The sequence below is a fragment of the Xyrauchen texanus genome, chromosome 6 (assembly GCF_025860055.1).
Source record: "Xyrauchen texanus isolate HMW12.3.18 chromosome 6, RBS_HiC_50CHRs, whole genome shotgun sequence".
Taxonomy (NCBI): domain Eukaryota; kingdom Metazoa; phylum Chordata; class Actinopteri; order Cypriniformes; family Catostomidae; genus Xyrauchen; species Xyrauchen texanus.
In genome coordinates, this window is record NC_068281.1 from 8,374,753 (window position 1) to 8,394,202 (window position 19,450).

At 37.6% G+C, this 19,450-nt stretch overlaps 1 protein-coding gene across 3 annotated transcripts; it reads right to left on the bottom strand.

Annotated features, from left to right (window-relative positions):
• Nucleotides 1-1,791: 1,791 nt before the first annotated feature.
• LOC127644685 (G-protein-signaling modulator 2-like) lies at nt 1,792-19,048 on the bottom strand. 3 transcript variants are annotated; one of them, XM_052127996.1, is made up of 16 exons: nt 18,883-19,048; nt 18,459-18,490; nt 14,670-15,039; nt 11,578-11,799; nt 11,252-11,387; nt 10,049-10,188; nt 9,808-9,931; nt 9,576-9,691; nt 9,003-9,158; nt 8,550-8,658; nt 8,279-8,408; nt 8,018-8,094; nt 4,764-4,937; nt 4,333-4,495; nt 3,798-4,036; nt 1,792-3,484 (listed from the first exon to the last, which is right to left on the bottom strand). In XM_052127996.1, the coding sequence occupies exons 3-16, from the start codon at nt 14,705-14,707 to the stop codon at nt 3,335-3,337; spliced, it is 1,974 nt and encodes a 657-aa protein (XP_051983956.1). In that variant the 5' UTR covers nt 14,708-15,039; nt 18,459-18,490; nt 18,883-19,048; the 3' UTR covers nt 1,792-3,334. The 3 variants fall into 3 exon arrangements, with proteins under 3 accessions (XP_051983956.1, XP_051983957.1, XP_051983958.1); XM_052127997.1 differs by having other exon boundaries at nt 11,578-11,822; XM_052127998.1 differs by lacking the exon at nt 14,670-15,039.
• Between the last annotated feature and the right edge of the window lie 402 nt (nt 19,049-19,450).

Genomic DNA, 19,450 nt, shown 5'->3' on the forward strand with positions numbered 1-19,450 from the left:
CGAAACTGATGTTGCGCCGCTTCACTTAGCGCGGGAAGGATCACGGAAGATCGATCGAGAACAGATGAGCTACTAATAACTGAATGGATGAACGTGCTTCAGGTACAAGATCATCACAAGTTTAATGCTGACTGCAGTCTCACAATCTCAATCAATTAATCTCTGAAATCCTCTTCCAGCAGTAGAGAATGATAATAGCAAAATATTTTTTGTTTGTTTTGTCACAATATAACAGAATAACAGAATCAGCTCTCAAAAGATTATACTCAACGAAACAATCTGCACAGAGAGCCTTCAATTTTGTATCATGCCCTAAAACCCTCTTAAAGAGACAGTAACCATTTTGCCTCTGTCCTGAACATTTACATTCCCAGTAAAAGAGAAGTACAAATGTGTTATTTTTAGACCTTTATTTCACTTTTATCATTGTAAAATGTCAAGTATTTGAATGGCATGTAAACATTTTAAAACAATCACTCAACTTTCATTGTTTCACTGGATCTGTTGCTATTTTAATTATCTAAAATACAAACTACTGACCATTTAAAGTGTAAGCCTGTACATCTTGAAATAATTATAATCAGTTACAGTTCTACATTGTTATATGCCTAGATAGTCTTTAAAATAAATTAGTTTACCCAAAAATGAAATTTATCTCATAATATACTCACCTTCATGCCACCCCAGATGTGAATGACTTTCTTTCTTCTGCTGAACACAAATTATGCTTTAAAAACATGTCTCAGTTCTGTTGGTCCAAAAATCACATAAATGCAGCATAAAAGTAATCCATACAACTCCAGTGGTTTAATCTATATCTTCAGAAGCGATATGATGGCGTGGGTGAGAAACAGATCAATATTTAAGTCCTTTTTTACTATAAATTCTCCTCCCTGCCCAGTAGGGGGCGATATGCATATATAAATCACCAAAAACTGAAGAAGAATTCTAAAGAGAGAAGAGCACTTATGAAAGTGAAAGTGGAGATTTAAAGTTAAAAAAAAAACGTAATTATTGATTTGTTTCTCACCGCTTCTCATTTACTTACATTGAATGGATCAACAGAGCTGAGATATTCTTCTAAACGTCTTCATTCATGTTCTGCAGAAGAACATTGCGTGCAGTGAAGTATATACTTTTGGATTCTTAGTATATGGATAGGTTGCCCTTTTGACCAGATGATATTTATTTACCCATTATGGCTAAGCCCCATTTTCAAAAGTCATTACTCCAGCCAACAAAGAATGTACTGTCACCCAATCCTTAAGAAATCATTGTGATCATTTGCTGCTTAATATTTTTTTCTTATTATCAGAACAGTTGAAAGTTGCTGAGGTGTTGTGCACAAGTTGTTTAACACTTGCAAGTCAAATTTTGGTGTTAAAAATGGCCAAAAAGAAACAAAAGTCTCCTGAATTTCATCATTGTATTCTGGATCTAACCAGGGTAGGGAGGGAAGTGGATGCCCTTTACAACAAGACGACAAGTACACTGGAGTCTCTATAAACAGACTCCTCTCAGGTAAATGGTCTGCACTTATATAGCACTTTTTTAACCTTAGTGGTTTTCAAAGCGCTTTACACTGTGACTCATTCTCACACACACACACACACACACACACACACACACACCCAATGACACAGAGCTGCCAATACAAGCCAAACACTTGCTATATAACCAGCACTTAGTTCTTCTTTAAATAATAAACTGCACATATTATTGCAAAGTAAAATTAGCCAACAATTGACTAGCAACACAGATAAAGCTCTTTTTATGATCATTGGTCAGCTTTTATTAAAATGGTTAAACTTGTAAACAGCATTGCTGAGAAACTTCTTAAGCAACACATTATTTATTAGAAGGAATATTCAAAAATTACACATTATTTGACTAGTCAGGATAACATGTGATTATAGTGTGTTGAGTTGCCATCATTGTGAAATCTGTATTCATGATAATCTTAAAAGAAGAGCAGCCCTACATTTTAGAGGATCTGTTAGAATTGCCTCTTAGAATGGGAAATGGATCAAAAGAAATTGGATTAATAATAATATATAAAACATCTACTAAAAAGTCCTTGTGTTCCTTGAGCTACCAAAATGTTACAGTGTGTGCAGTTTGCTTACCTGTCTCCAATTGGTTTATAGATATAGCTTTTTGTGTAAATGAAATGTTGCGATATAGGAATACATGTTCTTAAACAGTTTTTATAACTATATTTGTGCTGGTGGTACTCTGATTTTAAACTGTTCTCACAGTTTTCAGCATGGGACTGAAAATATAAAGAGGTATAAGAAAATGTATGCTTTATAAGAGGATATAGTGAAATATCAATTATTTCCATTTACGGAGTGTCTATTTGCACCCATAAATAGCATCTGCCACATAACAAACCAAACAGTTGCTGTAGTGGCATGGGGTGTAAAGTCAGTGTGTTAATATGTACTGTTGACCTAGCACCTGCAGTTTGAATCCAAGAAAAAACAATGGGTTCTCCACTCTTTGGCATAGCTGAAGATCTGGACTGCCTACAAAGCCTACATATAGTATGTTTAAGCAGTATTGTGGAGCTGGAGAATTCCTGATGATGTCACCCAATACAGCAGCTTCGGAGAAAAATATTTTTGTAAAGGAGATTTTCGTAAATGACGTTCATTACTACAGTTAAATAGTCTGTAAAATTGTAAATATCTGATTCTCAAAATGCATGCAAAATATTTTCTGTCTAATAAAAACATTGAATAAGGTAAGCATTGTCTCATAGCTTTTTTCCTATACAGGTTTTATTTCTATAGTCATGTCCTAAATTCATTCATGTTGTATTGTCTAGTTTGACAGTGTAGGTACATTAATAGTTTAACCACTTCCTTGTAACTTTAATTCTGTTATTTTACAAAAATACAGTGCTGCCTCTTTAACTACACATCTCATACTAAATAAAGGGTAAAAAGTGATATTAAAAATGTTAAAATAAATACAAACAAACAAACCTGCAGTCTTGTATCAAAAGATACACTAGTGTGATTCATTGCAATAATCATACAAAAAGAAAAACATCCTCAACTACAATAACCTTAAAACTTCAAATGAACAAGAGCTTAAATCTGATTAAAAAGTTAAAATGTTATTTACAGAAAATGTTTTTTTACCCCATAGAATCATTCATTATTGCTGTACATGAAATGCCATTAAAGGGTAAATGTCCATTATCATCGAGCACACAAAACACAGTTATGGTTGATGGTAAGTGACTTTACCATCTTTGTGTTTGTATCAGCATGAGATTTATAATACTTGTGCACTTCATGGAGTTTTGAAGTGTATGTACAGGAGTTCAGCGGCAGGAGGGCAGTGTGACTCTCTGCTCGTCCATCCTCTTGGCCTGTGAACGCATGATGAGACTGAAGAAGTCTTCATCCGGGACAGTGGGACCACGGGAGGAGGGAAGAGGGGCGGCACACCTCTGATCATCCAGCCGAGACCCCTGACAGGACAAAACAATGGAACAAAACATGTTTCATTCTGGCCCTGCAACTTCAAATAAAAACAACCTATCCTACCATAATGCTGTTTTTATGTAAAATAATAAACATTAGCGAGAAAACTGAAATGGAACATTCAAATGCTTTAAAAGAAGTCAGTTCACTCGGTGCCAGCTATTTTCTGTGTATATTTAAAAATAGACAACAATGGTATAATCTCTTCAAGCTCAGTTTAAAACAAGGTCTTCCATTAATTTTTGTACAGGAGGTCAGTCTCCTTGTCCTGTCTCTGGTTAATTACAACTTGTCTTTTACCTGACACTTGACGAGAATGTCGAAGAACTTGTCATCAGGCTCAGTGGTGTCCGTGCTGGTCATAATCTGACTTAAAATCATCTGTCTGCTGTTAGTGTTACTGTGTTCAGTCAGGGTGTGCAGGCCGGGCAGACTGTTTCCTGATCCTGCCCTCTGTTCATCCAGCCTCCTGCCCTGAGCACCTGCCAACAATCTGAGAAACGGCTCCTGACCTGGAGTCGCAGCGGACTCTGAGAACGCTGGAAAGAGTGAAATGTTAAAGGGATCGTTCACTCAGAAATGTAAATTATGTCATAATTTAAACAACCTCATGTTGTTATAAACCCATATGCCTTTCTTCAAATTTAACACTTAAGGAGATGTTAGGCAGAACGACGTCTTCAGTCACCATTCACTTTCATTGAATGGAAAAGAGAGGCAATGAAAGTGAATGGTACTGCCTTGCCTTCTCTTTTTTGTTCCATGAAAGAAAGTCATATGGGTTTGTACATATTTAATGAACAAATAATAACGTAACCGAAGAATAGTGGCTAACATTTCATGATAGATCTGGGCGGGGTGGATGGTGGGGAGGAGGAGCTAGACTTGTGGCTCTTCCCATGCTGTATGGCACATCGCTGGTCATCCATCCTGTTGTTCTGGAAACGATTTAACAGATCAAAAAAGCCTTCATCTCCTAACATGTCTGTACTCCCATGCTGTAAACACAAAGGTCAAAAGGTTAAAGGTTAATTATTAAAAACACATTACACCCATTATAATGCTGAACACTTTGACTTAAAAAATATTTAAAAAAATTCATAATAAAATATATATCACACACACAGGTCATATAATATCGGTTCTTTATAGAGGGTGAAAAAATTATATAAATATATAACATTTGAAAATATAAATCTGAAAATTGTTGCAAATTAAACATGCTGTTGTTTTGTGTTTGAGTTGTTGTTTCTATGTATGGATTACTTTGTTCTGAGGAGTTTCTTGTGTGTTGCTAGTATCCTGCAAGATATTACTGGAGCTGCTCTGCAGTTTGTGTTTCTTTCCTCGGAAACGGTTGACAAAGGAGAGTTTGGAGGATGATTTAGCCAGTGTGGATTTGGACTGCTTGAAGAGGATGTCACTGTTCCACTTCTGACCCTGCAGGATAGGAATTAAATGACTCCTTATGAATCCCATTGCTCAGATTTAAGAACATGCACTTTTGCTTCAATGTCTCAAAAGGTGATGATGATCTTTTAGAAATTCCAGTACATTATCCCTAAAACTTTCCAGGCCTTTTTTGTTATTGAAAACAGATTTTTACAAATAAATTCCATTCAGGAACCATTTGATACATATGAATCTTTTTGACCCAAATGGTTATTCGCTTACATATCAGAAATCACTATAGCTTGCGAGCAAGTTTTACTCTACTCAAGCGCAATATCTTAGCTGATGAGATATTTTTAGTGCAGGGTAAATCAAGAAAATTAAAGAGAGATAGTTCTATGACTTAAGAATTTAAATGAATTTCCATGACTTTTCAATGCCTGAAAAAAATAAAATAAAATAAAATCAATAAATTATTTACACCGCGTCTGTGCCTTGATTAGAACGGGATCGTTTTAGTTTTGTCGTTTTGCTCATTTGCAGTGTTTTTAACATCTACGTTCAAAGCGAGCGGTGCAATATGCAATGAATCCAAAATAATTACAAAGTGCTTTTCGCTCTTGTTCTACAGCTTCTTTTCAAGTGTCAGGTGATGTTTCTTCAGTATTAATTTTCGTGTGCTGCGCGAACAGAGCTAGAATATAAAGCAAGCATCTGGGCATTCCTTATGTTGTGAAAGGCGCTATACAAATATTTAAAACAAGCGCATTAGGATCAGTTGTCATTACAGATAGGACGGAGGACTAATCTAAGTGGCTCTGATTGGCCATTGCGTTTCATTGCTCAACGGACATGTTAGTGATTTGTTCGAATTCTCAACCACTGCAAAAACACATTGTAAATAGAAATTATTGACGCAACAGGAGCAGACTTAAATGGAACGCTGAAATAGTCAATTTTCACGATTACATAATCGTGGCAGCCGTAGTCGTAATCGCGATTCGTTTTTCGATTAATTGTGCAGCCCTACGTGGCAGTGTTTTTGGGCAGAATTGTGATAGAGCCCACTCCCTTGGATGAAAAGCAACCCCACACATGGATGGTCTCAGGATGCTTCACTGTTGAAACGACACAGGACTAATGGTAGCGTTTCACCTTTTCTTCTCCGAACTATTGATTTTCTAGATGTCCCAAACAGTCGGAAGGGGGCTTCAGAGAAAATATCTTTGCACCAGTCTTCTGCTGTCCAATCCTTGTACTTCCTGCAGAATTTCAGTCTGTCCTTGATGTTTTTCTTGGAGAGAAGTGGCTTCTTTGCTGCCCTTCTTTACACCAGGCCATTGTCCAAAAGTATTCGCCTCACTGTGCGTGCAGATGAACTCACACCAACCTGCTGCCAATATTGAGCAAGCGCTGCACTGGTGGTGACACGATTCCGTAGCTGACTCCTCAGGAGGAGACGGTCCTGGCGCTTGCTGGACACTCTGGAACGTCCTGAAGCCTTCTTCACTGCAGTTGAACCTCTCTACTTGAAGTTTTTGATGATCCGGTAAATGGTTCTTTCAGGTGCAATATTCTTTGCAGCAATTCCCTTGCATGTGAGGCCATTTTGATGCAATGCGATGATGGCTGCACATCTTTATTTAGATGTAACCATTGCTAACAAGAACACAATGATTGGAAGCACTTCTTCCCTTCTTTTATAGCAAACAGTCTGCTCTTATAATCCAATCAGAATTATAGAGTGATTTCACCTTTCCCAGGTGCTGCTGATATGATTAGTGAAATGATGTTAGCTGGTTATTTTGTGCCAGGACCAAAAAACAGTGAAAATTGGGTTTTTGTGATAATGTTGAGGCTTTTTGCAATTATTTAAAATGCATCTGCATGAATCTAGAAACAATGTGAATCAACACCACCACAACAACTGAAGCAGAAAAATTTGCGAAACACAAAATGTATGTCACTGCCAATACTGTAGATATTAATGAAATAAGTGTCCTGCGATATCTCACCGGTCTCTGTGACAGCACTACACTCTGTGAACAACAAACAAAAATGTGCCTGTGGGTCTCTGACGCTTTCTGCCTGTCAATCATTTTGCATGTTCTCAGTGTTGTAGTTGAAGCAGATCAATGAGGATTAATGCCATTTTAAGATTTATAATATTTTTCTGTTGTTGGCACTATTGTGCTACTGTTGTATTTGACAGCCATGGTACCACACAATGCAGCTCTACTGCCTGGTTTAGGTCTCAACACTGTCTCTGGAAAGCGGGATTTTGGAAAGAGGGAGCGTGGCTAATTCAATGGCTCAGTTTCCTGAAAATTCCAGAACACTAAAATTTGCTTAGAGCACCATTAAAGAAAGTCCTCCAAAATAATGAAAATGATCTCACCATTTACACACCCTCATAACATGCCAAGACATTTTTTAGGAGAATATCCACTCTGTAGGTCCATACAATGTAAGTGAATGTTGACCAAAAATTTTAATCTCCAGAAAGCGCATAAGAGCAGCATAAAAGTAATCCAGAAGACTCCAGCAGTTTAATCCATGTCTTCTGAAGTGATCTAATTGATTTTGGGTGATAACAGACCTTTTCAATCTACACTCCTTTTCATTCTACACCTTGCCAGTGCAGTCTCTAGCAACAATCATCATCTCAAGCTCGATTACACATCCTAGAGCTTGACTCATGTGCTAGATGGTGCTAGGAAGTATATCTAGTTTGAAATCATGATTTTCAAGGAGATTGCTGATGTCAAGATTTATAGCGATAAAGGAGTTATATTTTGGTCTATAACCATTCAAAATTGACTGGATTGCTTCAGAAGACATGGATTTAACCACTGGTTAAAGCTTTTTTGGAGCTTCAAAGTTTGGACAACATTTGGTTGCATTGTATGGACAAACAGAGCTGACATATTCTTCTAAATATCTTTGTTTTCTGCAGAAGAAATAAAGTCATACACATCTGGGATGGCATGAGAGTAAATGATAGAATTTTCATTTTTGGGTGAACTATTCAAGAAATGTAGCTTGTCAATCAGATAAATGCTTGCACACTTTTGATAAAAAAGTAAATAAAACACAGGCAGGAGCTCAATGTCTGTGCTCACACTCACGGTAATCTTGTCTGGTGTAAGTTTTAGCAACTCCAGATTCTCCATACTGTGCCGTCGACTCATCCTGGGTCTGGCACCTGATAATCAACAAACTCTAATTTGATACTTATACAACCAATCCATTGAAAAGTTTAACAAACAAATAGAAAACACACACAGTCCCCAACACTTTATTATTGTTATTAGCTCTCTAGAAGAGCCTGAGATATCAAGGCATGATGGCTGAAAGGTTTCAGTGATGTATAACAGTGTGTGTTGTACCATGCAGGTTGTAGTCAATCTCTTTGTCCTCAGATAGGACCGAACTGTTTGTGCTGTAACTGAGGCCGAGCACCATCTGAAGATCTGAGACGTTCATACGAGCAGTTAGCTCACCGCTCCGATCTCCAGTCTGTATACAAGATGTTTCAGGGCAAATATTAGGACAAAAGTTATTTTTTACAAAGAATTTAGAGCAGTCTTAAAACATACAACCCAACAAAAAGGTACTTTCAAGTGTCTAATGAATTTATTAATCTGCCGGTGGCCATACCTCTTTTGAGATTTCCAAGTGTTTCTCAGCAAAGTGCATTGCCTGGTCATGATTCCCTAATGCTGTATGTGCGTTTCCTAAACTCCAACAGGCCCTGCTTTCACCAATCCTACAGTAAACATAAACTTCACAAATTGATTTGCAATTACTATGCCTAATTTGTTTTTGTGTCACACATAAATGTACTACTAGTAGTAGTAGTGATAGACTGATATATAGGCCTGGCTGATTAATTAGACAATATCTGGCCATTTTGAGATTATCAAAATCGACAACTGTGCCTGATTGGACATTTCATTTGATCTTATTTGATTTTATTAAATTGAATTTGACATACAGCTGCAATATATTGGCCATCAGCCACCCTGATCTCTACATTTCTGTATCAGACATTAATAAAACCATATCGGTCAACCACTAACTACTTCTACTACATGATTCGTGACAGCACACCTGTCATTGAGATCCTGAGCGATAATGAGATGTTTGAGATGGTAGTCGATGGCTCTCTCATAGTCCTGCAGCAGTGTGTATGTGTTACCCAGACTGTAGCAGGCCTGAGCCTCCACCGCCAGATTCTTAAGCTGCCGTGCCAATTGCAGAGCTTTCCTGCACTCGTAATACAACACAACCATTGTAAGAGCTCTCCCTGAACCAGAACATAGTCACTGTCAGAGCTCTCCAAGGATGGATCAGATAACTGATTGATGAAGAAAATACATTTAGGTTTCAGTAAAAATTTAAATATCTAGCATTTAAGTGCCCATTACTGGTAGGTGCCCTGTTTTGTGCCTGATAGGCTGATGAGGCTTTAACCCCCTGCACCCCTCACCAACACTTATGAGCCTATAAAGCAGATTTCTTTGGAATAAATGGGCTTCTGAATATAAGTGCGGTCAGAAGATTAATGGTTGCTAAATATTACTAATACAGTTGAACCTTGGTGTTGCTAATAATTCTGTAGATTATTATCTAATTACTAACATTACTAAGAATGAGTTGCAAAGCACATAAACAGGTGGTCACCTGTAATGTTCCGCAGCCTTCTCGAACTCCCCAAGGAATATGCAGGTGTTTCCAAGATTGCAGTAGGCTCTCCTTTCTGCGGAGCGGTCACCGAACTCTTTAGCAATAAGCAGACGCTGGAAGTCAAATTGTTCACCATCAGTGCTCTATCGGGTTAAGCGGTGTTTTACAGCTTTACACCATTGTCTACACTGTTAACTACCACATTTGTTTCATGATAGAGAACACTCACCTGTTCGTGGGAGGTCATTGCATCCCGGAAGTTTCCTAGCAGGTAGTATGTGTTGCCCAGGTTCCCATAGGTTCTTCCCTGTGCTGCTCTGTCTCCAAGCTCTTTCACAATATACAGGTTTGCCCTGAGCAATTGAAATTGCAATCATGCATTGTAACCTCCATTATTTATTTGGGATCTCAGATATTATGACTCTGTAGGCAAAAAACACCTACACACAAGCCCACACTCACACACTCACTCGTAGTATTCAGCAGCTTTTCTAAGTGCTGTCATAACTTCCTCAGGGAAGTCACCAGGCTCTGCTCCACTCCAGCAGATGCTCTTCCCTTTGGCGTGGTATACATTTCCAAAATTATAAAGTGCTCGGGCCTGCCCCACCTTTAGGTAAAAGAACAGTTAAACAACTTTTAAAAAAAGAAGAAACAGAGAATATCACTTTGGATATCAACCCTGAATGTTTCCCCATCTAATACAACTTTATGATTGAAATAATCAGCAAGACTTCATTTGCATTTGTAGCTCTCAAAGTTGTAGCTGTGCACCGCCGCAGAACACAGAACAGAAAACTAAGTGGTACATACATTTTAAATCGCAAGCTGATATCCAGAACTTTCAAATATAGTCCCTTGCAATCTTCAAGATCAACCAAATGCTTGTTCTTAAGGAGGAAGGTCTTGATGGGGATGCAATAACTAAAAGCAATTGAATGGATCTGTTGTCCAACTCTGGGTCCTGACTTCTCTGACCGCTGCCCAACCACCAGAAGATGTTCAGGGATTAATAGGCTGAAACATCTGTGATTGGTGGCTCCCGGCTAATGACCCCGTAGCTGGACGAATGAAGGCACTGATGGAGGTACGAAAGGCAATAATGCCCAGCTGGTTTAGACAGCTACCTGCGCACCTGACGTTTGATTACATTATGTAAATATCTACTGCAGGTGTCGGCAATGTTTTTGACATGAAGTGCCATTTTTTATTTTTCTGGTATCTGGCTGTGCCGATGCACACTATTTTATTTATAAGAAGTTTTTCGCACCTGCATTCAAATCTACATCTTGATGCAATCCTTCTTCATAATCATGGAGTGTGTTTGCATCAGCTGAATGGGAGGCTAAACACTATTAATGTCTGATGAGACTCACGCTGCGGGTGAAAGCCATTTGCGCACCACAATTTATCAACAATTTAGCCCTTTTTGGTGAATCGCACCTGCAAAATCCTAAAACTTTATTTCCAGGTTTAATTAATATTTTGAATAGACTTGAAAAATCCCCCCGATGTGGGTTTATGTTTTCTCTTTTAATAATTTAATGTAATTTGTAGGCTATCATCTGCACAATTAACTGAAAGTAAAGTCTCGCTGTTGCTGGCGTGCAAGTGATTAGCCCTCCTCGTGCCACAGGTTGCCAACCCCTTATCTTCTGTATACATCCACTAACCTTGTCGCCCAGTTCCCTTGCAATATCTAAATGCCTCTGACAGTAGACCACAGCTTCATCAAAGCGTCCCAAAACCTTTAATGTGTTCCCCAGGTTACCGCTGGCTTTGGCCTCACCAAGCTGATCACCCGTGTTCCTGAGAAAACAATTCAGCACCCAATACTGATAAAAATATTCAATATAAATATAATCAAATTCTTATTAATACTTATTGTCAAAAAGAAAACAGAAAAACACTGCATTGGGATTTAAAGTGTTTAGTTTGGAGTTCGGTGGAGGCTACATTTGTCAAGAACAATTTATAATCCGTGTGCAAGTTTGCATACCTATTTAAAGTGAGATCATGGTGGTGGAACTCCAGAGCTTTGCTGTAGTCATGTAGGTGGAAGTAGGCATTTCCCAGTTGACTGTAGATGGCACTCAGAACCTGCAGGTCTTCTGTACCAACCTGCATGGCAGCCTCGAAGAAAGAAACACCAGCGCTGTAATCCCCCACCTTACACAGCCGCTCCCCCTCCAGAGCCAGGTCCAAACAGGACACCTCCATCCTGCAGGGGGCAGAATAAACATACTGTTTTAGTTGACAAGGTTTTTTGTTTTTTTTTTCCATCTTTCACTTTTACATCAATCAATCAAGTTGAATCATTTAGCCTTTTCTATTGCAGTAGAATTAGCCAGTTTACAAAGCACCAATAAATTGTTAAAATTATTCTAACCCATTCCCAGCACATCTCTTATGACAATCTGGTGTCATCATTTGTGCTGGGCAATTCATAATTAAGCAAATAACACTTGAGCTCAATAATTTGCAATCCTCAAAAAGTGAGTAAATTAAACATTAATAAATGTTAACATACTTTTTGACACTATTTCATGTGAATATGTTTTAAGGTTTACTTCATGATTGTCATTTGAGTGTGAGAGTGCACGTCATACAGCAGCTGGATGGATATTAGTCATGCTAGTAAACAAACCCCTTTAAAACCCAATACAGCAACAAAAAAAAAAAACATTACAAAAATCAAAGAACAATCAATATGGCACTTCATGACTTCTGCGGGTGTAAGAAACAGACTAAAGAATTTTCTAAATAACTAGCTCTATGAAATAACTAGCCGATTACATTTTGTAAAGAACCTACCTGGTGCCTCTCTGCCTCACACAAGCAAAGCAAACAGGACATTTTAAAGGCATCTAAAGGGCTTCCGTTGTCTCCTTAAAAAGTCCTGTGATGGGACTGTAATATCCCAAACCAACTGTTCCAAACACACATACATCATGATGAGGGAACTCTCTGCCAATCAACCAAATTCTTCATCAGCAATTATACCACAAATCAATGTGAACAAATACAATGACTTTACAAAGAATATTCTACAAGGCAGTTTCCTATCTGACAATGTCACATTGGACGTCTTTAAGGGCAGAGGTTGATTATGGCTTTGGCAAAACCTGTCATGCTCAGCACTTGCATGGCTAATCTGATTGTGTTTCTGCTTTTCACTGTCCCACTGAGGGGGACACTATAGTAATTAGGCCTCGCTTTGTTTGTTTCTGCGGGCACATACCAAAAACATCCTAACTTTGGAATCCTATATTAATTGCTTTAACTCCATGGAAATTTCAGTTAGGATCTCTTTTAGGAAAAAACCTATAACGGAACAACATTTTCTAAGTGTATTATCTTAACTACAGTTGGTATTTGCTTCTGTAATATGAATTTGTAAAAAATCCTAACTGATCAGTTCTTAAGTTAAGACTTAAAATAGGACATTTTCTGTAAAACACCCCCTGATGTCATAAAGCTCTTCAATTCCAGCAGCACTCATTTCATCATGTGACTGATTGGTAGACTACATGGTTCAGAGTTAAGCATCTTTATTTAGATTAGAAGCGGAATTAAATTGCATAAAAGAAAAATCAAAAGTTCACTTTTTTGACCCCAAACAATACGTTTGAAAGGGATGAGAATGATGAATTATTCCGCTTAACAATTCCATAAACCATTATTTTTGCACTTTTGAACAATTTGTATTGCATTTACTGCCCTCAGCAGGCCGTTGCCAAATGATGAGATCATTTCAGATTTCAACAAAGCAGATAACAAATCAGAAATAAATTGAATACAATTCTTGTTAAAAGCAACAACACAGGCTTTATAGAGGCATAAATGCAATCAAATAATTTATCCTAATTATATTTAATAAAATTCTAAACAAACCAAAAAATTTGTTAATATGTGTTAATCATTCTTCAACTACACACTGCCATGAACAACAACAGGTCATTCCTTGCACATCAGTAAGATTAATTCAGGTGTTTTTGATTCAATAACCAGCTCATAAGTGTAATTTGTTCAGCAATTGGACTACACTCAGATCACTGTATTTTTCATACTCTAGATTCAAAAGAACTAGCTCATAAGAGGTATTAGTTAAAGAAGGTGTATTTTAGTAAGGTGCACCTTCCACATCTGTGGAAAATTGCACATTCTGGAAACAAAACGTTATGAACATCAAACATTTCCGGTGGTTAAAAAATAAAATAGGCACCAGTTCTGAACAAGAACGGGTTCTCAATTTCCAACCCTACTTTGGAAATAATCCAAATTAATATGAGTTCTTCTTAATCTCATATTCCCATTTTGGGCAAGGTATAGCTCTAAAAAAAACAAACACATCTAAAATAAAAGGCCTGTATGATTTAAATTGGGAAAAGTTATTTGGTGGCCTAATCACACTAATGCAGATAGTTTAAAATAAAGGTCATGATATCCTGTAGTGTAGACTATGCTTTGGAGCTTACCTGAATTAAAACAGACCTGATCATCATTGTATAACATATTCGGTATGAGTGACAGATGATCGCCAAGGAAAAAGATAGAAAAAGATGAAAGAAGCCCCAGCACACAGGCTGACCAACAGACAAAAGTCAACTAACATAAATGATTCACAGTGTTATTAAATATTGAGTAAAATGACATATGCACTGCTGTCTGTTCCTCTACGGAACACCTGCTTTCTCATTCAAGCACAAAAGAGTAATTTAGTATATTAACATTGGTTTAGAAAATAATAATAATAATAAAGTTTCAGTTGGTTTAGTGAACGTTTTTCTACTTAAGAAGCCTCTTAAATTGTATGCTCTGACTAGAAGTCTACGTTTAAACTTGAAAGCCATTGCCAGTTATTCAAGTAAATTAGACAATAAACAAGTTTTGCAGCCTGCCAGAATAGGCTTAATATACATCAATAAACAAAAAAGCAGAAGATGAAGTGAAAAATAAAATGGGTTTTGGACCATCTTTAATAATGCATCAGCATACATTTTGGAATTAATCTTGCAATTTCTCCAAAGCACTAAAAAAAGTACAATATTAGTTGCATGCCTTGAAGGATGATTAAGGTTGAATACCTACCTGTAGTGGACATTAAAGAATTGGTCCTTATTCTGCATGCTAACCACTGAACTGCTCGCAGCCACTGAAGAGCATTATCAAGAGCTGATCCAAGCCAAGTCCAGAAAGTAGTCCATCAAGCAAGAAAAATGTAATGAATCCCAGGAAGGAGTTCAAAAAAGTGGAACTTTCACTATGCAAGATTTCACAAGCACTTCTGAAGTCTCTCTATTGTTTTCCTCTGGTGGAGTCCAGTGTGAGCACAACAGTAGGGCTTCTCCACAATATTATTATAGTCACAGGCACTGGCTTTCCTCAGCAGTGGATTTGGGAAGTGTGTGTTTGTGTGTGTGCATTGTGTGTTTTGTCCAGGACACTCTTCCGGAGCTCTCTGTGAAGAGAACAAAAGATGTTGAGTGTGAAGCCTCATTCTGAACGTAATGCCATGGCAACACCCACTAAGCAGAAGATACATGCAAGGGAGGCAAAATTCAGAGTGTGTGTCAGTGTCAGCTTTGAAAGGGGGCCCAAATATGAGAGAGAGCAAGAGCGATCAGCCCATAAACACAGCTGATTGTCTGCAATGCATGCAGGGCAGAAAGCATGTGTCTAAGTGCAGAAAGAAATCTTAGTCAAGTATTTTCCCCCTGCCTTCACTCCCTGACTGTTCACCCCTCTCTTAAACAAACATACAGACACAAAATATAAAAGAACAAGTACACTGTCAGTGATTTTCTTGTATCTGTAAGACTGGTCAGGGAATAACTTGGACAAATGCAGCCCATCGCCAATAATGCGTTTAATATATGTTCTTGCCATTTTCCTTTACGGCTCTTTAGCAGTAAGGCAAGAGTAGCACTCGACTACTGATTTGACTTACGTCTCTTAATCTATGAAAGGCATATTCCAAAACAAGGTTCAAAAACATCCTATAACAACTCTAATGATGAGTGTAGGTCACTTTCAAACATATTACAGCTCGGTGGCACGTGGAAAGCAGATTTGTCATAGCTGAACTAATCCATAAGATAATCAGATTGAGGACCTACAAAGCCATGTTTAATGAAACATTGACAATTTTATTTCAGAAACATATGGTAACTATCACTCATACAAGTAATGCCTTTTTTGTATATCACTTTGGTAAGAAATTTAACAAAAACATATTTTCAAATGTAAGTTGTGTATATATTTATCTATATTTAATTCAAGCTAACTCAACTCAAATGGTTTGCGCATTCATAATCCATTTTACTTCCATACGTGCCATATTTCCTTTGAACTGGATATTCAATGAATACATTTGTAGGACGGAAGTGGATTAGTCTTTTCAGAGGTGAACCAAATTCTTCAGAAGACAATTTTTTTAATGCACCAATGAATCATTCACAATAAGACCAGAAAAATATATAAAGTAGATGGATTCATTTTGATGAAATTCATGAGATGTAGACTCAATGTACACATGAGAACATGCTTGGTTTATTTATAACAGAACACAGTTCACAAGCCTAATTGGTTTTGCTTTCATTTGAACATGCCAGCGTGCTAATGTCACATGAGAGGCTGCGTCTACTCGGTCCTCTCATGAGTGCATATTGTAGAGCGACCGGAAGTGCAGGAGTAGTTGAATATTAAAATAATCGTTCGGCAATAATTATTTAACTTATTATATAAGTTTTGCTTTGCTGGCAATATATATAGTGAGATGCATGTTAAATCTGGAGTGGTGGTGGCGTAGTGGACTTAAGCACACAACTGGTAATCAGAAGGTTGCTGGTTTGATTCCCACAGCCACCACCATTGTTTCCTTGAGCAAGACACTTAACTCCAGGTTGCTCTGGGGGGATTGTCCCTGTAATAAGTGCACTGTATGTCGCTTTAGATAAAAGCATCTGCCAAATGCATAAATGTAAATGTAAATCCAGAACACACAAAATAAAACTGGCAGTTATAACAGAATGCACTGGGTGGCGTTGATGAGTATGGACACAAGTTGATCACATTTGTTGAGCAAACGGTTCTGTCAGTACATTCAGACAGACACCAAAAAAGTGCGTTGATGTGAGAATGTGGCTTACTCTCGGTCCGCTTCCAAACGAACTCTGGTTTGATTGATATATGAACGCAGCATGGACCAAAGACGTCTAAATGGACCAATAATATTAAGTAATTTGCCTAATACTGACCTCAAGCATACTTGGTTCTTCTCATCATAGAAGCTATGTTGCCCATTACAGTTCAGTATAGGCGTCGGAACCGCCGTCAGCTGTCCTTGCAACTTATCTTCGTTTGTGTGTGCAACAGGAATTTCTGCTGCTGTTTTCACTCCTTTACACATTGTATTAGCTATTGTATTTGTTTGTTCTCAGCTGGTTGTTGTTTGTTTGTTTGTTTTTAATGCCATGCCAGCTTCTATGGCTATTTCCATGGCGAGAAATGTGTAAGCAATTCTATAAGAGGTTTTTAAAATATTTTTTTTCTAAAAACTCAAAAATTGCATTCGGTTTGATTTTGTTAAACATTTCTTCCAGAGTGCTGACTGAATAAAAAAGGTTTCTCACGGGGTTAAGAGCAGTAGAGTCTAATAAAACATGTTTCAGGGATAATAGATTCTGGCAGAAGGTACATGTTGGTGAATCTTCTCCTAATATTAAAAACATGTGTGTACACCTGGAGTGACCAATATGACAGCGGGTGTAAACAATCTGGCGATTTGAAAACAGAGAGGAACTTCTTTTGCCAACAATAGGGCTGATTTTGTTCTTTTGCCCAGCAGCCAGTATTGTTTTGGATGTTTGGCAAGTTCTGTCGCAAAATATTTGTCATAAAAGCGGTCCAATCAGTTTGTGACCTTATCATTATAACTTTTGTTTTGTATCTTTAGGTTCGGTGTTTAAAAATGCCAGTGTGAACACTAAGCGTAACCATGACTAAATGTATCATTTTCGTTTTTGGTCTGGACCAAGAGAACCAAACTACAAGTGTGAACTAGTAAGACAACAGCACAGCTTTCCTTTTTTACTGATGAAAAAGAGGAACACATTCAATTGTCAGGGCTTATACACAAAATGTGTGCTAAAGCATGTACCAATATTTGTGCCAAAAACTTTAAATATATTGCGCTGTCTATTCCATTACAGAGAACAAAGAGGACTCAAAAACAGAGAGCCAGCTCCAAAACTGGTTTGTGTGTCATCTCAACAGAAAAACAGCTGTGTGCTTCTCAAAGCTGCTCAGAAGCAGGTTTGCTTGACAAGATGAGACATGAATAGAGGTAAGAGAAGAGGCAGACACAAAGTCAAGTCATCAACACGTCCTCCATGACACACAGGATAAGATGATGACTTCACATTCATCATAACAAATGACTGTCACTTGACAGCTGAAATTGAAGAACTTCATTTTTATAGACTTCCTTAGGCTTGGAATACAAAGCAAAGACAAAGTGGCTATAGTTAGCTATTACTGAACATTTGCCAGATTCGGCCAAGGGTTTTCCAGTTTTCTGTGTCAAAAGGGCATGTAGGTTGCGCATACATTTCTGCAATGTGAAAGTGTTTTCAAAATATATCATAACAGATAGATAATTAAAAGCAAAATGAGGTAGACAGAAATAATATTGTATGACTACGTAATGTCACTCAAACATGTCAGTCCTAATAAAAAAGCAGTATAATGACACCAGTGTCACACACCCAAAGCAAACAGAAAAAATAAAGCCCAGTTTTAAGCAAGAAATATTTATACTACTTAGGGTATAAAAGTATCCATGGTTTATAAAAATACATGAATAAAAAATACACCAACCTGAAATGTGTAATACTGACTTCTGAGCAAACCTAAACAAAATCAGATGAAAAGCATAAACATAACAATTCAACATATCTGATCAAATAAACCAAATACCACATACTGTATTTCATCATCACTTCTAAGGTACAGAAAATAAATTATTTTTAACATTTATCAAACTACAGAAACAGTACACCCCTGTCTGTCGCTGAAAGCACTTCTCATGTCAGGACCAACGCCGTAAGCCTTTTATAATTTCACATAACCGTATTATCTTAATTACCAAGTATTCCGCGCTCACTGAAGTGTTATGTAATATTTTTGGCAGTTTATTGTTTATTTTGTTGTGTTAGCCGATTAGCGCGTGAAGCTACTGGTCTCTTAACAGCCGTTATGGGCCAAACTAACTTTCCTCACTCTCTAGAGATTCTGTACTCACTCAAACGCCTCCGAATTCCCACCGACCCTTCTCTCGGCTCCGTGTTTTACAACCAACAGGCACAATGATGATAATTAAATCCAAGCAATTTATAAAGATCTGAAAATGTATATATTTTTACGTTTAAATCGATATGTTCTGACACATCGTTGCGGTTAGTGAGAAAACTTCAACAATACGATCCGGATAGAAGGGGCGTGTCTGAGGCGTAGCTGTGACTCGACCAGCCAATCAGAGCATATAATTCAAATATGACCACACCCCTTTAGGAATGGCCAATGGAATTTGAATATTTAATCGCTGAAGTGTGAGGATAAAACGTTCACGTACTTCTTTGTTTTAATAAAGAACGCCTTATAATTTGTTTTTTGTTTTTAATTTGACTGAATCTATCAAGTAAAGTTGTGAGTATCACTGTGGAAAGCCTCTAGTAATTTTAACTCTTCAAATGAATGAACAGTTAAACAGTAAGAGAAAGGTTGATTGCCAGTTGATATGAAGGTTTCACATTCTCATAGCAGCCACCTGTTTTTATTTTAGAGCTCCATGGTTTCAACCCACCCCCTCA

Excerpts from the sequence above, each read along its gene's own strand:
- LOC127644685 (XM_052127996.1), bottom strand. The coding sequence starts at position 14,707 with ATGCAGAATAAGGACCAATTCTTTAATGTCCACTACAG. Across the intron at positions 11,388-11,577 it reads CATGATCTCACTTTAAATAG|GAACACGGGTGATCAGCTTG; the intron begins GTATGCAAACTT and ends TTGTTTTCTCAG. Across the intron at positions 4,496-4,763 it reads AAGAAACTCCTCAGAACAAA|CATGGGAGTACAGACATGTT; the intron begins GTAATCCATACA and ends TTGTGTTTACAG.